Here is a 19,700-nt window from a genome sequence, read left to right as displayed (position 1 = left end):
ACAGATCCAAACGCCAGATGCTTAATCCACTCCGGATCCAAGCCATCTGAAACCAACAACAACGAAATCCATCTCCAACTACTCCGATTCAACCCAACAGATCAAGTACGAAAAGCATCCAGGGTAAATATGCAACAACAATCAACATGAATCGGAAACGAAAATAGAAAATAAACTTCCATAGCCAAATTATCCAGAATTCAACAACAATTCAACGATCGTCGAGCTTCGAACAACGAAGACTCGACACAAAAGCAACAAAAGCAGAAATTAAAAGTAATTGTTTATTTGCCCTACGTAAGGATGGTGGTACACAAACTCAGACTAGTTGTCAAGACGAGAACCTTCCCAGAATTTACCCCATGGTGCAGTGTGTGTAGAGAAATTATAAGAAGTGAGCTTAAGAACTACGAGCTGGAGCATGAAAGAGTGTTATCCAATTGATGTGCGCTTCCAGTGTTTACAGACGGTTAGCTTCTAGATCCTTCCTTGAATTCTCCATTTTGCCCTTCCTCTTTGAAGCTTCCTCCGTCTAGTAAATTTGTGCTCTTTTGCTCATTTCCACTTCTTTTCTCCCGCCTGGCAAATGTTTTCTTCCTTTTCCTCTGCTTGGCGATTTCTCTACACAACCTGGCTCAAAACATGTGTTAGACCCAGGAAATCATTGAATTTACCCCCATAACCGATGCATGAAATTGTCCTTATCAGAGACTGAGTATGTGGTAGACAGTCTGTAAATTTATTCCCCCTGTTCGATATCCCGGTACTGACCTTTAGCTATACTAGATCTACTATGTATACTTGCATGTATTTATAGTGCTAATAAAAACTGCATCGGTGATTAGATAACACATCAAAGGTTTTTCATGCCAATATTCAGCCCAATCCAACAACAATAGATACCTCTACTCATCATTTACATATAGGCCAACAACAAAGAAACACACAAAGGCTAAAGAAAAGAACAAAAACTCAAAGACACAATTGATCAAACACCTAGTGGGTACTAGCTTCTAGATACCAAATGATAAGGATCCATATTGATTTTGATCCATTAACCCAAGATTTATACCCTTTGATGATGTTTGATCTTCAATTGCAACACAAAAACAATAAAGGATATGGTGGAACTAGCCTTCAAAAACTAAACCCAAAAGGATTTGATGGGAGACAAGAGATGACGAAAAGTGAATTTGACATTAGCAAAATTCATTGTTATAGAAAACACTCTAATCAATCTTCAACATGCTAGATTCAACTAATGGCACCACTACTCAAAGGAATTCACAAGACCTTTGATGCATATCTATGCTTGATCATACTTGATTGAATCAATTGATGATCAAGCAACCTAAAATTAGGAATTAGATAGAAAAACCCTCTTCAAGAGGAACAAATCTCTCAAGCATCTATTTTCATCAAAGTCTAACCATGAAAAAAGGGAAAAAAGACTTGGTAGTTAGAATTAGATCTGTTTTTGTCGGTACTTTCTGCATGTACTTTTGCTTTTCTGCATGTTCTCCCAGACCTTGTCAGTACTTTCTGCATGTCTTTTTACTTTTCTGCACTGCATGCTTTTCCAGACCCTGGTCGTTTAAGGAAATTTGTCCCCACTGTTTGCTTTGTCTTTGTTTGTCCAAATTAGGAAACTTCGTCTAGTCCGTTAACTCTAGTTGTCTTAAAACTTTCAAATATTTCGTTTCTCAAAGTCATGCATGTTCCGTACGTTATCATTTCCTAGACCCAGTAGGTAGAGTAAAGTAATTTTAAATCTCTCAGACCCAGTAGTTTTAGTACTCGACCCACAAATTGCGTGGCAGCAGCCAATCCCCTTTCCCAAAACATCCCAAATGCAGTTTCATAACACGTCCATCCTCGTGGGATTGATCCTTTACTTCCATGTGCTAGTTATAGTATAGTGGGTTGAGGTTTTTGAAAAAATAGAGTGCATCCAACGACCCATGTCTGATAATTTCATGATCTTCTAGACCTTTGTGACCTAGTCGAATCCTCTGGACCTGTTAGATTGAGAGATTTACTAAAAACTGCACTGCACTTCTATCAAATAGCATCTTCAATTTTCTAGATCGTTAACAATCTTGTTGAGTTAATCTAGTTGATTCCCAATCAGCTTATCATCATTGAATCTAATAGAATACAAGCGTTGTTTGAGATATAACCTATTAGCTAGTGACTTGGTCATGTAAAGTTCTCCCAATTTCTTCCAGATCGTAGCTGCAGATTCTTCTCTCGCGACATCTCTCAATACATTGTTGTCGAGGTTCAAGATGATAACACTCCTAGCCTTCTTCAAGATCTCGAGTTGCTTTGGGCTCAATTTCTCGTCTTTATCAACTGGCTCCAGAGCTTCATCCAATCTTGGGTGAGTGATACGCTCGGATTTTGCACTGTTTTAAGGCCATTATTTGGTCCGTTTTTAATGTCAAAGTCACTCTATATGTCCATTATTTGCATATATTGTCTATTTTGGTATTTTGACGTGTTCTGTGATAAATGTGCATAATTGAGCCGAAAAAGGGAGCCGAAATGCCAAGTTTGGAAATCCGGAGTCAGACAGCGATCGGCGACCGCTGCGAATGTGTGCGGTGACCGCCGGCACCCGGCGGGCAGATCAATGCAACGGTCCGCCTCGGAAAAATGTGCTTGGAAGAGAAGTTTCGCCCGGTGACCGCCGGAAGACGTGTGGCGGTCCGTCGACGAGGGAACAGACTCCCTGGACTCCAACGCGGCGACCGCCGGCAAGGTACGGCGGCCCGCCGGAGAAAGGCGGCGAATTCGAGAAGCCCTAGATTTGCGCCCAGATTTACCATATTTTGGAGATTTTTTCCTTCTACAACAAGGAATGGCTTTCCCCTATAAATAAGACCTCAAGCTTCATTGAAGCTACTGGGTTTAGACTGTGTGCACAGTAAGGAATATCAAGCTTCCTAGGTCCAGCTAATCCACTAGATCACAGGGTCTAGGAACTCACGGATCGTCGAAAGATATCGGTCGTCGGACACACATAATACCTCTTCAAAACCCTCAACCACGCATACTAAAATTAGCACAGGGAAGTAGGGATCGATCCCACAGAGATGAATGCGCAATAAACAGGTTCAAGGACTCGGGAACTATTTTTGGGTTGGCTGCTGCCACGCAATTTTTTTGGGTTGAGAAAATTAAGCTAGACTTGGTAATTGAAGTATGTTACTCTAACAGCTAGATCTAGGCAGAAACAAAAATCATGCATATTACTGGAAAAAGCGAGGCAATTACTAGATCTAAGAAAACTATTCCCTAAATTACCCAGACCTAAGAAAACAACTGACGGTGGGGACCATTTTCTGAAAAGGTAGAGTACGATCGAAAAGCTGCAAAATAACTAACTAAAGGACCAACTAACAGCGACATCATCTTCTTCAACATTTAGCATAAAACATCCAGTAAAAAAAATAGAGATAGAACGTAAATCGACTGAAGCAACAGAAATTAAAGCAACAAAATCGAAAAACAATTCAAACTAAGGCAGATCTACAGCTACTAGACGAAGTAAAACAAGAATGCAAAACTTAAACAACGAAATGAAGCATTCAAACAAACAGATCCAGTCACGGAACGCTTAATCCACTCTGGATCCAAGCCATCCACAACAACCAAACATCATCTCCACCTCAAAATTACATTGATCTACGTAGAATTCACCGAGCAACACAGATTTCTCACAAACCAGCTTCAAACTCAGATCAATCAACAGATATCAACAACTCAGAACCCAAAACGACACAACAAGATAAACGAAACATGAACAGAAATATCCATTGCAAAATACTAAATATCCAACAATAGAAACCACACAAAAGCCGAGCTTCGAACAGCGAAGACTCGGCGAGTACCCAAAAGCAGACAGAAAATAAAGGTAATTGTTTCTTCGCCTCCGTAGAGACGGTGTTGCACCCAAACTATCTATTAAACGTGAACCCCCATAAAATTTCCCCCAGATGAGTGTGTAGAAAAGTAGAAAACTAAGCTAAGAGCTGAAAATGTGTCCTCATCATGTTGGTTGCGTGCTCCTTTTATAGAGGGTAGAGCTTCTAGGCTGTTCTTGTGATTCCCATTTTGCCCTTCAATCGATGCTCCTCGGTCTAGTGGCTCTTCATCCTTCTTGCTTAATTTTTCTTGCCAGCTTCCTTCACCAGGTGATCTCTATCTTCTTCCTGGGGCTGGCAGTTTCTCTACACACCTGGCTCAAAAAGGTTCGTTAGACCCAGGAAATTACAGATTTAATCCCTATAACCAATGCATGAAATTAGCCTTATCATTCATCAAAAAAGAGAGAACTTCTATTTGCAAAATACTTCATAGAGATCAAGACCTAGAGTACTTCATTGGTGCAAGGAGTTGGAGAAGGATTTCAAGAACATCAAGAACGACAAGGATTCAACCTACGGGTTTTATTTGCTTTAGTTTTATGTTCAAATTGTCTTCCCTTCAATCTATGTTTTTAGCTTATTCAATTATGTGTAACTAAACTCATAGGATTCTAGGGATGTGTTAGTAACGACTTTGGTTATAAAAAATTCCTTTTTCTATTTAATATCCGTTTTGTTTTTACTTTGTTTCTTCCCTAAGTAGTTTTGATGCTGCATGATTGAGTGACACAATTGTGTATGATTTAATATAACTTGCTTCATAACTGTGACAGAGTTCTAGCGAGTTAGATCCACTTAAAACGGCACTGTTAATTGAGAGTGAGGACTTTTCAAGGGTCTTAGGAGCTTTTTGGAGTTACGTGTTAGGATTGACAACCCTAATCTTGTAATCAACGTTTGTATCGCATGAGCATAAGCTAGGTGACTCGTTCTATCAAAGTAATAACTGTGCTAGGGTATTGTAGTTGGAATTTTGTATAACCATAACTATGAACACACATCCATGGGATTCCCTTATCTCTATCGTCTTACTCCGTGTTTTATTCGCTTTTAGTTGGTCTATGCTTTCTATTGTTTTTAGTTTTCCAAAAGTTTTCAAATCCCACTTGTTTTTCCAGATAGTATTTGAGTCTTAGTAGAGGATAGACACTTTGTGTTCGTCTTTATATTTGCAGGTTTATTTAGTGCTAATAAAAAGTGCATCAGTGAGTGAGCAATGCCTACATCTTGATTCACCACAAACTGAAGTCGTTTATGCCGTTGAACTTCTCGGCTTCAAATCGCGCCATCTTCATCGCCTTCCTTCTTTCCCATAGACAGCGCCACTTGTTGGCCTTGACGATCTAAAAAAGAAGAACAAGAACAAGTAGTAAAACGAAATAGAGGGTTTTTACGTGATTCGATTTAATCAAACCTACGTCCACGGAAAACAATATGAGGATCTTTTATTCACAAGCGCAAGGTGAAGATTACAATGGGAAACAAAAATAGAATGAAGAATAACTCTCACACTCTCAATCTAATCTTAAGATTTGATCACAAGTGTATCTCTCTTTCTTCCGCTCTTAGGTTCTCCCTCTGTCCAATGGAACTCAATTATTGAGCAAAACGCATCTCACACACTTATATACACTGCAAAACCCGAAGTTAGTTACAACTAACTTCTTATGCAGCATATATTTGATGTGGTTGTTGCATCCGCACCAATGCTCCGAGCCAACTGATCCGAACCAGGTTTGTGCCAAATCACATGTCCAAAAACCTAACAACGGCACCGAGAAAAAAAAAATTTATTCAAGGAATAACAAGGTAGCAATCCTATTACGTAGTTGTTAAAAATTTGGGCTTCCACATGACAAATTTAATATGTATGGCTATCTTTCAGTTTTCCAATTAAATTGATCCAATAAAGACTAAGTTTGGGCTAAAAATGTATTTATTCGTTATGGAAATAAATGTAGATACCCTATGAGATTTTTTATTTGATGAGGGAACAAATAGAAAATAAAGGGTTTTATATTTTATATAAATATAAGCTAGAGTTATGGTCCCCAGACGTGAGAAGAACGATTTGGTATCTCTATATACTCTTGGTATACTATTTTGAAGAACGTCTCTAATCGTATGGATAATCCATAACCGATGCAATGCAATTCCGCATTTCAATTCGATATGGATCAGGTACACTTCCACTTTATAGTTTATGCTATTTATAGTTCTCTGTTGTTCTTGGTTAGTCATAGAGAGCTTTATTCAATTGTTCACTCAATTATACCAACAATAATAAATCACATAAATAAATTTTTGACATACGAAAATATATATTGCCCCAATTCCAACTACATAAATAAATTATGTAAACACTCTTAGTATAACCTCACACTATTACTTATAGGAAAAGTTTTTGCATACTCCATATATAAACGCTACTGGGGTGCATTAAGGTCCTTATATCCCCTTAGTCTTAAACATAACACTAATATCAGCCCTTGGATCTATTAATCTAATGGTTATGATTAAAAGCATCGCCGTACATTATTATATCATTTTCGTACATTAAAGGGCAATTTGGGTATATTAATGTTACATCATTTGCATGGATTATTACATTAACTTAATGTATACATTAATTTATCATTAATGTAACATTAATGTGTTTTAATGTATATGTCCCTTCTATGTAATATAGATTATAATTTATTGAATGAATGACGAAAGTTATATCCAATCCCTAAGGGTTTAGAAATCCATGAGGTTGGGGTTATACCGACTCAGTAACACAACATTCACTAGGGTAATCGTGTGGATACTATACCCTAGCCATATGGATAAGTTAACCCTAGAGGTCTGGATATAACTTCCACTGGTTAGTGAACGTTATGTTAATACGATAGTACTACACCCTAGCCCCATGGACTACTAAACCCTTGGTGAATGATGTTAACTTTCGGCCCAAGGGAATTAATACGGTGCTACATTAATGGATAAATGATGTACGATATACCCATGTTAATGTACACATTATCATAGGTATATCGTACATTACTGTCCGACTCATGCTTTTTGTGAATTTGTAGATGCTATATAGTATAGCTTCCATTCACAAAAGCATGAGCCAGACTGTACATCATCATGAGTATACCGTATACTGTCCGGCTCATGCTTTTGTGAATTTGTAGATGTTATATAGTATAGCTTCCATTCTCAAAAGCATGAGTCGGACAGTAATGTACGATATACCCATGACAATGTACACTATCATACATTATCATGGGTATATCGTTCATTACTTTCCAATTCGTGCTTTTTGTGAATTTGTAGATGCTATATAGTATAGCTTCCATCTACAAAAGCATGAGTCGGACAGTAATGTACGATATAACCATGATAATGTGTACATTATTCAGTCACCTACGCACATTAATGTGTGAGACTCGTACATTAAAATACTACTTTCATATATTAACATCATGTACTAACAGAACATGATGTACAAATATAACTACATCATGTAGCGAAGTCATGTACAATTGTGCTTTACCATTTTTACCCTTTAATGTACGAAAACAATACAATAATCTACGTCATTAGTTTTAATCATAGCTATCAGATTAATAGATCCAAGTGTGGAGATTTGTTTTCTGTTTCACAAATATTTAGTGTAATGCTATGAATACATCCCTAGGATTATGCTAAGATGACAACGTTTTTTAAAGTGACAATGTACCATCAATCTCGTGTTGCCACGTGGCACGTTATCCAGTAATATTAGAGGCATATCCAGCAATATTCATTTAGTATGTGTTTACAGAATGGGGTCATAATAGGAGGATTGCTGTGTAAATTGTTGAATATTGCTGTATAGGCACAGAATGTTTCAGTTGCATTAATATATATATAGACAGATTGCTTTTTTATACTGTTCTTTTGTTGTATAGCTAATACAGCAATACTCAGCACTCCACACAGCAATCCATGTAGTACTATCATGCAATCGGTAGAAATCCATCTAAAACGCTTACTATGATATTTCTGGATATGCCCCTAGTATTGCTGGAAGCGTGCCACATGATAGCACGAGGATAGTGGTACGTTGTCATTCTGACTATGGCGGCACCCTAATACTCCCCTGCATCCCTATATCCACATAATATAAGTATTCCATTAACGGTTCATATATGCAATGATAAAATTGATTCATACTATAATACAATTAATGTCCTATAATAAAATAAACCAAGATAATATTTTGAAGCTTTCCTTTAGTTAATTTAATTTATAGTATCCATATAGTAGTTCTTGATTTATTTTATCGTTACACTGATACATTAGTTATATGAATATAATATGTTATGTTAAATTATAAAAATAACTAATAATAATAATAAAACAATAAATAAGATAATCTAAAATCAACTAGTAGTATTTTATTACATTAATCCTTTTAATCTTGGTCAAATGTATCATGTAAAAACTTTATAAAAAAAAAACGACGTATGATTATTGTATAAAATAGCAATTAAATTTGAAACTATTAAAAAATAAATTACTATTCCTATAAAATAAGTGATCGTGATCCCCAATCAAAAATTTTAAATAAAATAAGACAGGCAAAAATTCTAATTCAAAGGTAAGTGGAAAAACTCCCTTCCGAACAATAATAAAATATATATTATGTGTATAAACTCTCCTTCAAACAAACACAAAATATCCGTCCTATAATAGATGTCACACTTTCTTTTTTAGTTTGTCCCACAAAAGATGTCACATTTTTATTTTTGGAAAAAGTTTCCTCTCACATAAATATAAAAATTATATTTTCTCTCTCCACTTATCACACAAAATAAAATCTCTTAAAATCTCGTGTCGTCCCACAAATGTGACATCTTTTTTGGAACGAAGGGAGTACGTAATACTACCTCTAATTAGTTGTAATAGTATTATATGAACATTAAAAATTAGTATAATTTTTTTTCACTATTTGGACAAATTTTCGGCCCCAAATGCCCGGACATTAATGACATTTTTGGTCATTCACATTATTAAATAATTAACGTGCTGCACATGACTAATTAATTAAAACCACAATAAATCATTGATATCTAGACTTTAAAAAATACTCCCTCCATTCCATATTAATAGAGGCATTTCATTTTGCGTATTTATTTTAGAAAAAATAATTATAAATAGTTAAAATGGAAAAAAAGTAAAACAAAAAAAAATATTATAGATAAGATTCTTCTCTATATTATTCTCTCTTATTTTACTCTCTCTCCACTTTAACTATTTAATATTATTTTTTCAAAATGAATGCAGAAAATGAAATGACTCTAATACTATGGAACGAAGGAGTAGTACGATAGAATGATAGAATATCCATGAAACTGGGATATTTAGACAAACTTTCAGCCCAGAATTCACATGAAGGGCATCTTTGGTCATTCACACAATTTGACCCGCATTATTAAATAATTAACCCACAATTAATCATTAAACACACACTAATCTCCTCTCTTATATAAACATCTCTCCCCCTTCACCCAAACCCAAACCATTTCATATTTTTCCCCGAATTGAAGTCTCAAGCTATGGAGCTTTTAACAGTAGTGGTTTCAATACTCCTCATCGCCATCACATTTTTCCTCCTCCGCCGGCAACGCCAGATTACCACCCGGCAGCTTCGGCTGGCCAATCCTCGGCGAGAGCGTCGAGTTCCTCTCCGGCGATTCGGTGAAATTCGTCGGCGATTGGATGCGAAAATGCTCCCCCGACATCTTCAAAACCAAAATCCTCAGCGAGAAAACCGCCGTGATCTGCGGCCCCGCTGGCAACAAATTCCTCTTCTCCAACGAGGAGAAGCTATTCAGCATGTTCCGCCCCCACTCAATGCAGCACCTCTTCCGCTCCTACAAGCCTAAATCCGCCCCCCGACGTGACGAAGGCGGTTCGCCAGCCCGGATTCTTCAAGCCGGAAGCCCTAATGCAATATTTGGCGGGAATGGATTCGATCACGCAAAACCAGCTTCACATTCACTGCCACGGTAAAAAAGTCGTGGAGATTTACCCGCTGTCATAAATAATTACCTTAACCATCGCGTGCCGGTTTTTCCTGGGGATAAACAACGAGGAGAAGCTATTCAGCATGTTCGTGCAGGTACCGAATATTCTCTAGTAGTACTATATCTATCCATGAAAAGTATTCTCTATTTATTTATAGTAAGTTTATTGTGGATCTTATTTTCACGAACAACTCTTCATCATGTTACCTATCTTTCGTACTTTACTATATTTTTATAAATTAGGAATGGTACGAGGATTAATGCATAATTGATAAAGTAAGAGAGGTGAGGAGAAGGGCAGTTAAAATAGTATTAATGGATGGTGAGACTAAGTTTAATGGTGGGTCCTATGAGTATAAATTGTAAATAAATTGCTTATATTGGTAATAAGTTTGGGAGAACTTTTCCTAAACGCAAATGAGATATATTTTATGGGACATGCGAAAAAAGAAAATGTCATTATTTTTATGAGACTAGAAAGAGTATAAAATTTGAATTGATATAGTAATGATTTTATATTTCAGAACACTTGGCGATTGCGGCGGCTAAGAAGGAAGGAGCACCATTGGAATGGGAAGATATGGGGAAGATGAAATATACATGGAAAGTGATATGTGAGACAGTGAGAATGGTTCCTCCATTTCAAGGGACTTTTAGGGATGTGAATGAGGAATTTACTTATGCTGGCTACACTATCCCCAAGGGTTGGAAGGTAATTGATTATTACGTCTTATTTAGTTTAATGTTTTGAGCAAGATAAATATTAAATTTAATGAAATGTATGATTTGTAGGTATACTGGACCGTGAGCACGACCTGCGTGAACCCACAATATTTCAAGGACCCGAAGAGGTTCAACCCGTCAGAGATACGACGAGGGAGAAGCGCCTCCTCCTTACACCTTGTGCCGTTCGGACAAGGACTTAGAATGTGCCCGGGAAAAGAGTATGCTAGGATAGCAGTACTGACTTTTGTTCACAATGTTGTGAAAAACTACCGATGGGAAGTGGTCGACCCGAACGAGAAGGTCAAGGGAGACATGATTCCGGAGCCCCAAAAAGGCCTACCAGTCCGTCTTTACCAACATTGATGCAAAGCAAGGACATGCCGATAACTGCTTGTTGTACAATCAATGTCAAATAATGGAATTGAATCCTCCGTTTAATTTCTTTTATGGATACATGTTTATTGTTGAATCTATAGTTTTAGTATTGGTTTTAATGATGTTGAAAAATATGAAAGTTTTTGTTGGAATGATACCAAACATTTTTAAGTAGTTAGGTCTCCGCCCTATCTTAAAATGCCACTCCAATTATATGGTATTAGTTGACTTTAATTTTCACTTTTTGTATTACCCATGTAGTACTCCTTTCGTCCCAGAGAAGTTGGCATACTTTGAAAATGGCATGGGATTTTAGGAGGTTTGTTTTATGTGTTAAATGGAGAGAGAAAATATAATTTTTATATTCATGTGAGAGAGAACTTTTTCCAAAAAGGGAAATGCAACATCTTTTGTGGGACAAACTAAAAAGGAAAGTGTGCCAACTTATCTGGGACGGAGGGAGTACTACTTTTTTTTACGAAGGTGGTTCAAAATTTTCTGATTGCACCGTTGAATAAGGTGAAACACACTATAAATCTTTTGAAGATAAAACAAAAGTTTTATTTAGAAAGAGCCATAAATTAACAATCGATCACGATCGAATGATGAATTATTAGTACATATCAATTCATTGTACTGCTAATTTGTAGGGCACACTGTGAATAAGATGTTAAAGCTATTTTAACTAGTATTATACCCGCGCCATGCATGGATAGATTTAAATTCATCATGATAAATTTATATTTTGAATTAATTACTTAAAATCAGATATAACTATACTACCTTATTAACGTATAATAAAATTTAAATATACAATCCAAAAATTAATATTAAATAACTTTAGAAATCAACTAAGCACTTAACATATGGCATATAATTGTATTGAATGTGCATTATTCATAAAGTGATTCAAAACTTTCAATGACCACTTTCTTATTTCTGCCACAAAACAACAATCATAATTTTATTCTCCATTATATTAATGGACATTATAAACACTGACATATCATTCACATCAAAATATTAACAAGCAATATTAATAATCATTGTTACTAAAGAGTCATTGAAATATTGATAGAGTAGCTAAGCATGCATGACATAAAAAAGTTTATAAGATGATAATGATAATAGTTCATAAGTTTTGGAAAAGTTGTTTGAGAAATCACAAGTATCATTAACCTAACCTAGTATATAGAAAACACAATTTTCAAAACAATTAATCTCTTTGGAAAAAGATGATATAATGCTTGCAATAATTGTAAGACATAAGTATGCTTGGAAAAGTTCTTTGTAAAAAATATTATCAGTGAAATCACAAGTATTTATCAACCTAAGTATATACAAAACAAAATTTTCAAAACAATTATTCTCTTAGGAAAAAATGATATATTGCTTGCAATAATTGAACATGAAAATTATTTCCAAGACTAAGCCCGACACTTAAAACTCTAAACCCAAGCCTAAACAAAGATACAAATTAAATAATAAAAGAAATCTTAACCAAAAATAAATACAATGTCACTTCTTCTTCTTAACTCATCTGTTCATTTCTTCTGCAATGTACTTCCACCACAACCTACATCTTAAACTTGTTTCCTCTTTTATAATTGAAATGAAGTACATTGATGTGAATCAAATTGTAGTCCTTATTGTATTGTTTTAACACACAGTTTTAGGTGAAAAATGGACTCATTTTGATATATTGTAGGACAAAAGACCAATCCGTAAGAGAGAGGAGGAAGAAAACAAAGGTCCAAATCTGATCAGTAATCAGCCCTGCAATATTAACTTAAAATGCTTCTACAAGTCCACCATTCCATTCACCTTCGAAAGAGCTTCGCGTGGATACCTCGCACGCCTCAATCGGAGTCTGGATGAAGAAGATACGGCTGTTTTACGAAGACTACGCAATGCAGTGCAAAACGCGCGACCGGGCGTCAAAACGCGCGACCTGATCGAGAGTATGACAAAACGCCCGATCGGGCGTTTTATCAAGATGCAAATCGCCCGACCAGGCAAATGCTACTGGGCCTGTTTTTCGGGCCCTAACTATTTAAATAGCTAGGGCACGACTTCCAATGCATCTTTGGCGGCTGGGGGACGAATTTTGAAGAGCATTTAGAGCTTGGGAGCCATTTTAGAAGGGGAGAGAAGATCAAACCCCCTTCCACCTAAAATCAAGCCTCATATGGTAGCATTTACTCATCTTCTTGTGTTGTTGCCCACTATGAGTGGCTAGATTTTAGGGATTACTTCTAGTTTGTTAGGGGAGCTTGTAAATATGAATCCATGACTTTGTTTTGATAGATTTCCATGTTTTGGTTCTTGTCTATGTGTTTATTTCAATCCGTGTTGGGTTTTGCTAGCAAACTTAATCCGGTAAAGGCCTTAACTTCAATGTCTCTTTAACTTGAGTAGGGAGCTAACATAGATAAGGAACCCTAGGCTAAAACTGATCAGGGGATAGTCCGGGGTGGATCTTATGTGTTGAACGTTTGTAGAAGCCAATCTCGAGCTTACTATGCGACTGTAGGAGTGAGGGGTTGGTGAGTAGAGCCTAGGAGACGTGAACAGCTTATCCTAGGTGTAAAATTCCACGATCAGTGATCAGCTGCGTGAGAGCGTAAAATCAACACGATCCCGATAAATATTGGAAAGTAATTAGACTTTAGGATTCATGTGAACAAGCAACCCGAAACAAGCTAGGAGTAGTCTTCCCTCTTTATCGTGATTCCCTCGTTCTTTTTCCTTCTCGTTTCGTTCTTCACTCGCCTCTAGATCAAAAAAAATTCAAAATCAAACTAATTTACTGCTTTTTAATTAGGTTTAGTAGTTTTAACAATTAATCTCCTCCTTGTGGGTTCGACACCTTTTATACTGCATTGCACGTCTGTATACTTGCAGAGGTAGTATTTTTAGGGATTTATTACTTGTTTTGTTTACTTAAATTGTACCCTAAAAATCACAACATACATATAGGTATGTTAATATCAATTCACGATATAAATTACAAATCTCATACTTACATGAAATGGTTTTAAGTTTATGCATAAACAATTGCCTCCAACGCTACAACTCATGTAGTGTATAGAATTCCTGCAATTCCACAAACAATGATAGTTACTCAAATCTATCAAATAACACGAAGCTCATAAAACAAAGTTTCATTGGAAGATGAAACCAAAGAATAAAGTTTATCAAAATTTAGTGACAAATCTCAAAAATAGAAAATAACGTAATGACGAGCGGATTTATAGATACCACATGTCATATATTTATAGTCTACTAAAAAATGAAGACCTTATTTCACTTGTCCCATTTATTTATAATAAAATTAAAAATAATGGTTAAGATGGTAAAATAAATTTTAAAAAATTTACTAAACGTTATTATGTACGCTAAATACAAATAAGATAGTTGACTGTTCCAATTTAAATATTTCCGGTAAAGAACGTATGTCATTATTACATAGAGAATGGTTTAATTTTATTTTATAATAATGCTCCTCAAGAGACTTTTATTTCTTTTAAGTTTTTAGCTTTAAAAAATTTAATCGACACATTCATCATTTATGCTCTTAATTGATTAATTATATAATAATTATAAATATTTAAATTTACCCTTATAAATCTCATGAAAATTTAAAATAGGGTTAAAATTCGTCTTTTATATATAGATATATATTAATGTTGGAAATAATCAAATATATTTGCACCGATTAAAATAAGAAAGGAATCTTATCAAATCCTTTTTAAGTAAACGCAGCTAATCTTTAAAATATTAGCTTGTGACACATGACAACAATTAGCTATATACAAGTTTGAATGGCGTGCAGAGTGGAAATTATGTCTTTATCCGTAATTTATAATATTATTAAAATTTTGCAGTTAAAATTATTTTCACTGGCATACTAAACTCCTTGCAAATTATTTTTAAGTTTCAGTCTAGATTTATTATTGGATTAGTTAAATATTGTTTACAATTATAGATCATTCTAATATATCATAATAGAAAATTTTAAGATTCTATGGTCGTAGAAAGAATGAGTTATGGTACTTATACAATGATTTTTTTCATGCTATTTGCATTTTTTTTTTCTGCCTATTCTGAACTACTTGCATTAATTTATTTTAAATATTTTTCTAATTATTTTTAAAATAATGATTTCTTTACATTGAGTCACCACTCTATTATCATAGTATTAGAAATTTATAAAATTTCATGGTTATAAAAAGAGTGACCTATGATACTTGTATAATAATTTTTTTACACCTATTATTATAATTATTTTTATTTCATTTGCCAACCATACAAGCGTTGCAAATTTTACACAAACAATTGTTTAGCTGTTTGTTAATAATGTTGTAATATGAAAGTCGAGTTTCCATCATAGTTATCGAAAATTGTTCATCGTGATTTTATTAATAATTAATAAGCACTTCCAATCCATCAAAAAAATTGTAAAAGGAATTCGTCACCACCGTAAGCAAATACCGAAGCACTTTTGGATTCAAAACGGGTTTTAGAATTGACTTATATAGTTTATATACTTTAAAGCATAATCGTTTAAAATCATAAATTTAATTAAACTATAGTATTCTTATGAAATTTGAAAATAGAATATTAAATCATAAACTATCAATTTTACTTGTTGTGCCATTAGTGTATAAAATGTGTCTTTAGTGATGCATAAAACAATGGTTATAATTAGAACAAGAGAAGATGGAAAAGAAGGAAAAAATACAGTACTTATTCTAATAAAATAAATTATTTTGAACATTACAAATCTTATCAATCAATCATATGTCAAAGGTTATTTCACAATTTAATCCAGTGCTTATTTGTTGGATATAATTAAGCTTTAATAATTATAGCCATGGTTAAGAAATTTGAGCATGGAGCAATTATTTATTGGGCTTTGCTTAAATTGTTTAGCACATTATTGGATTGGGCCCTTGATCTTTTCGTCGTGCCTGATTGTCACAATGATTCAGTTTAGTTACCAGTACAGGATGATACAAATATACTATTCCCTCCGTCCCGGCTAAGATGACACATTAGTTGGCACTAGATTTTAGGAGTTGGCAGTTAATGTAGTTAATTAAAGAATAAATAGAGTTGAATACTACTATAATAGGAAAAAGAAAAAAGTGGTTGAGTATATTAACTGGAGAGAGAAAATTACCAAAAATAGAATTGTACTATCATCTTGATTGAAACAAACTAAAAAGGAAAGTATGTCATCTTAGTTGAGACAGAGGAATTAATTGATGCCGAAGGGTGTGTGTTCGATTTCCAGTTTAGTAATTTTACTTTATTTTTGTATGTTTTGGTTTGCCATTTTTAATGTCGGATTTAAAGTGTTCTATGAGCAGTGAAGGTTGTTCATAGTACAACCAATGTTAATAGTGCATTGGTTGTGGTGCATTAGATTGCTCATTTAGTCTATATAACTCACACTAGTTGTTCTCACAACCGATGTGGGACATTGAGTTCGTAACACATTTGCATGGAGCATTAAAGTAATTTTAGGTTCAGGTTTATGTAATTCTTTTCAGAATTAGTAGAAAGCTGCTCCTAGTTTGAACTTTTACTTTTGGAGGCAAAAACTACATTCTAACTGAAATTGGTTGAAGAAAGGTTTTGGATATGAATCTAATATTATCACCTAGTTTCAGTTGCCCCATTATTCTCTACTATTTTCAGCTATAGCTTGCTGTAATGGATGGTTTTGGTGAATTGCTTCTGCCTTTTTGTTTTATACCACAATTTTCTTTCATTTTAATGTGTAAATGTCAGTTGCACTCAAATACTTTGATAGAGAAATCTTGTTTGCTAATGGTATATTACAGAGACTATGAGAAACATCAACAGGGAATAGGAAAATTGAAAATGACCATTAATAAAGTGAAGAATTGTGATTGATTGATTGTACACATGGAAATGATATCTTTGCTGCATTCTAAAACCTGTAACAATACCCAAAAAAAACCAAAACTTCTACAGAGTTGAATGTGAAAATCTTGGAGGATCTTGAATTGCAAAGATTTAATGGAGCAAACGCAAATGGCTAAGAAATTACAATTGCAATCTGCTGCAAGCTCCACCAACAACACCATTTTCAACAACAGTGGCTACAAGCTTCCGCGCCATATATATTTCTATCTTTACAAATGACATTATTCGTAAAACACTTGGCCCCCTCGTCCTCGTCCTCGTCCTCGTCCTCGTCCTCGTCCTCGTCCTCGTCCTCCTTAGCAGCAGCAAGCACCGCGTTTCATTGGATCGTTCTGGTCAGTTTGCACTTGGAGATGAACATCGTGTCTGAAAAGTTGAGACTACAGAGCTTCAGAAGCTCGGCAGCGCGCTGCTTGAGGGCTGGACTGCAGCCACTCTGTATGACGAGGAGGAGCTTCGCTGCAAGGCCTGCGTCCACAGCTCTCAGTGAGCATTCTTGAGGCGAGAGGTTGCAGACGGAGCACAATATTGACAGGGCGTAATCCGTGCAGCATTCTGTTATCCTCATGAGTAGCTTAACCATGGTTGGGATTGTGTTCGAACAATCCATCAACGCTTGCTGCCCTTGTGGCAAGGAGGAGAGGATGTCCAATACGAAGAGGGCTAGCTCGACACACTCTGGATTCAATACCGGTATCAGCTCTAACAACTGAGGTATAGCTCCGATGCTCACAATCAAACTCCGGACCTCTTTGAGCGTGGAAATCAACTTTAGAAGGGTAAGGCCGGGCAAATGGCCGTTCGGGTGCCTCTTATTCCTCACTAGCCTCATCAACGCGACCAACAAGCTATGGCTCGATACAAGCTCCGTTCTGAAATCCTTCTCCTCCATCAGCATCTCAATCAACCTTACACAATTGATCTTGGTTTCAATCGAGCCCTCATTCAAAACATCCACAACGGATGAGACCTTCGCAGGCTGCATCAAGCTCATCTTCGCCTCGGAAGTGAGGCTCAGGTTGACAAGAATTGCAACGACCTCACACCCTACAGCGTAGGAGGTGAAAGGACCGAGTAAGGATGAGACGAGGGCCACACCACCCTCATCCACCACGGTCTTCCTAGCAGTGGAGTGATTCGCCACGACTCTCTGCAGCTCCTTGAGGGTCTGGATTCGCGCCTGGCCCTTAACCCTCTTGAGATTAGCTAGGAGCTCGGACGCCCTGCCCTCAGCATCCTCGGACCTCTTCTTCATCTGCACATACTTCTGCGAGAACCACGTGTATGTCAAGTGATGCAACGTCGTGTTTGGGGTGACCGTGTCGTCCCATAGCTCCTGCATTGTGGTGGGGCAAGTGTAGTGCCCCATACTAAACCATTTCAAGATGTTGGACCTCTCATAGGTTTGGCCAGTGCAGAGTGTCACAGGATCTTGCATTGGTTCAAGGGAAATGGGGCAAATGAAAACTGAGGGAACCTCACACAAATTGAGCTCTTCAATCATCTTTTTCAGATCCAACTTCTCACCGCCACCACCGCCACCACCGTACACCGCCACACCTCCCAAAACCCCATCCTTGACCGCGGATTCCACATCAAGAATACGGCCATCACCGCCACCATCAAGGCCAAGAACACCACCATCTTTCCTAGAAGGCTGAAACATAGGCATTTTGGCAAAACCCTGTCCCAATTTCTAGCAAAATCAAATCTTTCCCTCACTAAATAAATGAAATAGCAAAGAATCTCCACAATTAGGCCTTTCAAGAAAGCACATTACACCAAGTGAAAAAAGAAGCTACTTCTACACATCAAGTGTGTGTGTGAAAAGGGATAAACAAGAAATTGGGGGAAAATTTTCCTCAAAGTATCTCACTTTCATTGACATTCACAAGCAATAATGCACCTTTCAAGGGGCGCATCTTTTGTATTTCCTCCTTCTCTCTCTACTCCCACTCTCTCTCTCTTTCTTTTTCACTTTTTGTGATTTTCTCTTTCACCGGTCAAAAGACTCATCACCATCATCACTCAACACATCATACACCATTCATATCCAAGACTCTCTCCCCAGAAAAAATTAAAATCAATTACCTCTTTCTTCCCATTCAAGCCTCAGAAAAACAAAAAGATGAGAGAGATAATGAAGTGTGTGAGCAACAACGTCCACAGAAGCAGACAGAGATCCAGAAAACACAAAAAGATCCAATTTTTACCGCAAAACAGCAGGAAATGAGGAAAATAATTCAGACCCAGATCATCAAAACCTGAAGAAATGAGGATTGAAAGGCCACCAGGATGAGATGGCAATTAGAGTGAGAAAATTTGAGGAGAGAGAAAGGGCATCTCCACCAAAGGGCTCCTCACTTCCTTTTTCTTTTTCCCCCTTTGTTTTTTTGGGGCAGTCCCACTTGTTTTTGCTCACAGTCTTGACTGAATCCCATAAATATTCAATTTAATCTAAAAAGAAAATAATTAAAATATAAAAATATCGCCTTGAAAAAGCCAAAATGCGAACTTCAACAGTGTATTTTAATACAGATATGAAATTCCAAAACAATAGAAATAAAAAACTAGTAGTACTAGTATAATTAATTTTTTGGTTTTTGAATAATAGTGTAATAAATAGAAAAGTGAATGATGCAAAGGACAC

At 36.1% G+C, this 19,700-nt stretch overlaps 1 protein-coding gene and 1 pseudogene across 1 annotated transcript; one reads left to right on the top strand and one right to left on the bottom strand.

Moving 5' to 3' along the window:
- Nucleotides 1–9,520: 9,520 nt before the first annotated feature.
- LOC125209484 (beta-amyrin 28-monooxygenase CYP716A378 pseudogene) lies at nucleotides 9,521–11,113 on the top strand (annotated as a pseudogene).
- A 5,857-nt stretch (nucleotides 11,114–16,970) lies between these two features.
- LOC125214550 (ARM repeat superfamily protein) lies at nucleotides 16,971–19,590 on the bottom strand. The gene is made up of 2 exons (XM_048115623.2): nucleotides 19,315–19,590; nucleotides 16,971–18,734 (listed from the first exon to the last, which is right to left on the bottom strand). The coding sequence occupies exon 2, from the start codon at nucleotides 18,720–18,722 to the stop codon at nucleotides 17,370–17,372; it is 1,353 nt and encodes a 450-aa protein (XP_047971580.1). The 5' UTR covers nucleotides 18,723–18,734; nucleotides 19,315–19,590; the 3' UTR covers nucleotides 16,971–17,369.
- Between the last annotated feature and the right edge of the window lie 110 nt (nucleotides 19,591–19,700).

Source organism: Salvia hispanica, chromosome 3 (assembly GCF_029641045.1).
Source record: "Salvia hispanica isolate PSC_SH4W2 chromosome 3, Shi_PSC_v1, whole genome shotgun sequence".
Taxonomy (NCBI): Eukaryota; Viridiplantae; Streptophyta; class Magnoliopsida; order Lamiales; family Lamiaceae; genus Salvia; species Salvia hispanica.
The sequence above is the reverse complement of the archived record's forward strand: the minus strand, read 5'-3'. Positions and strand labels throughout refer to the sequence as shown.

Bases quoted from the DNA above. Each gene is read 5' to 3' on its own strand.
- LOC125214550 (XM_048115623.2), bottom strand. From the start codon at position 18,722: ATGCCTATGTTTCAGCCTTCTAGGAAAGATGGTGGTGTTCTTGGCCTT.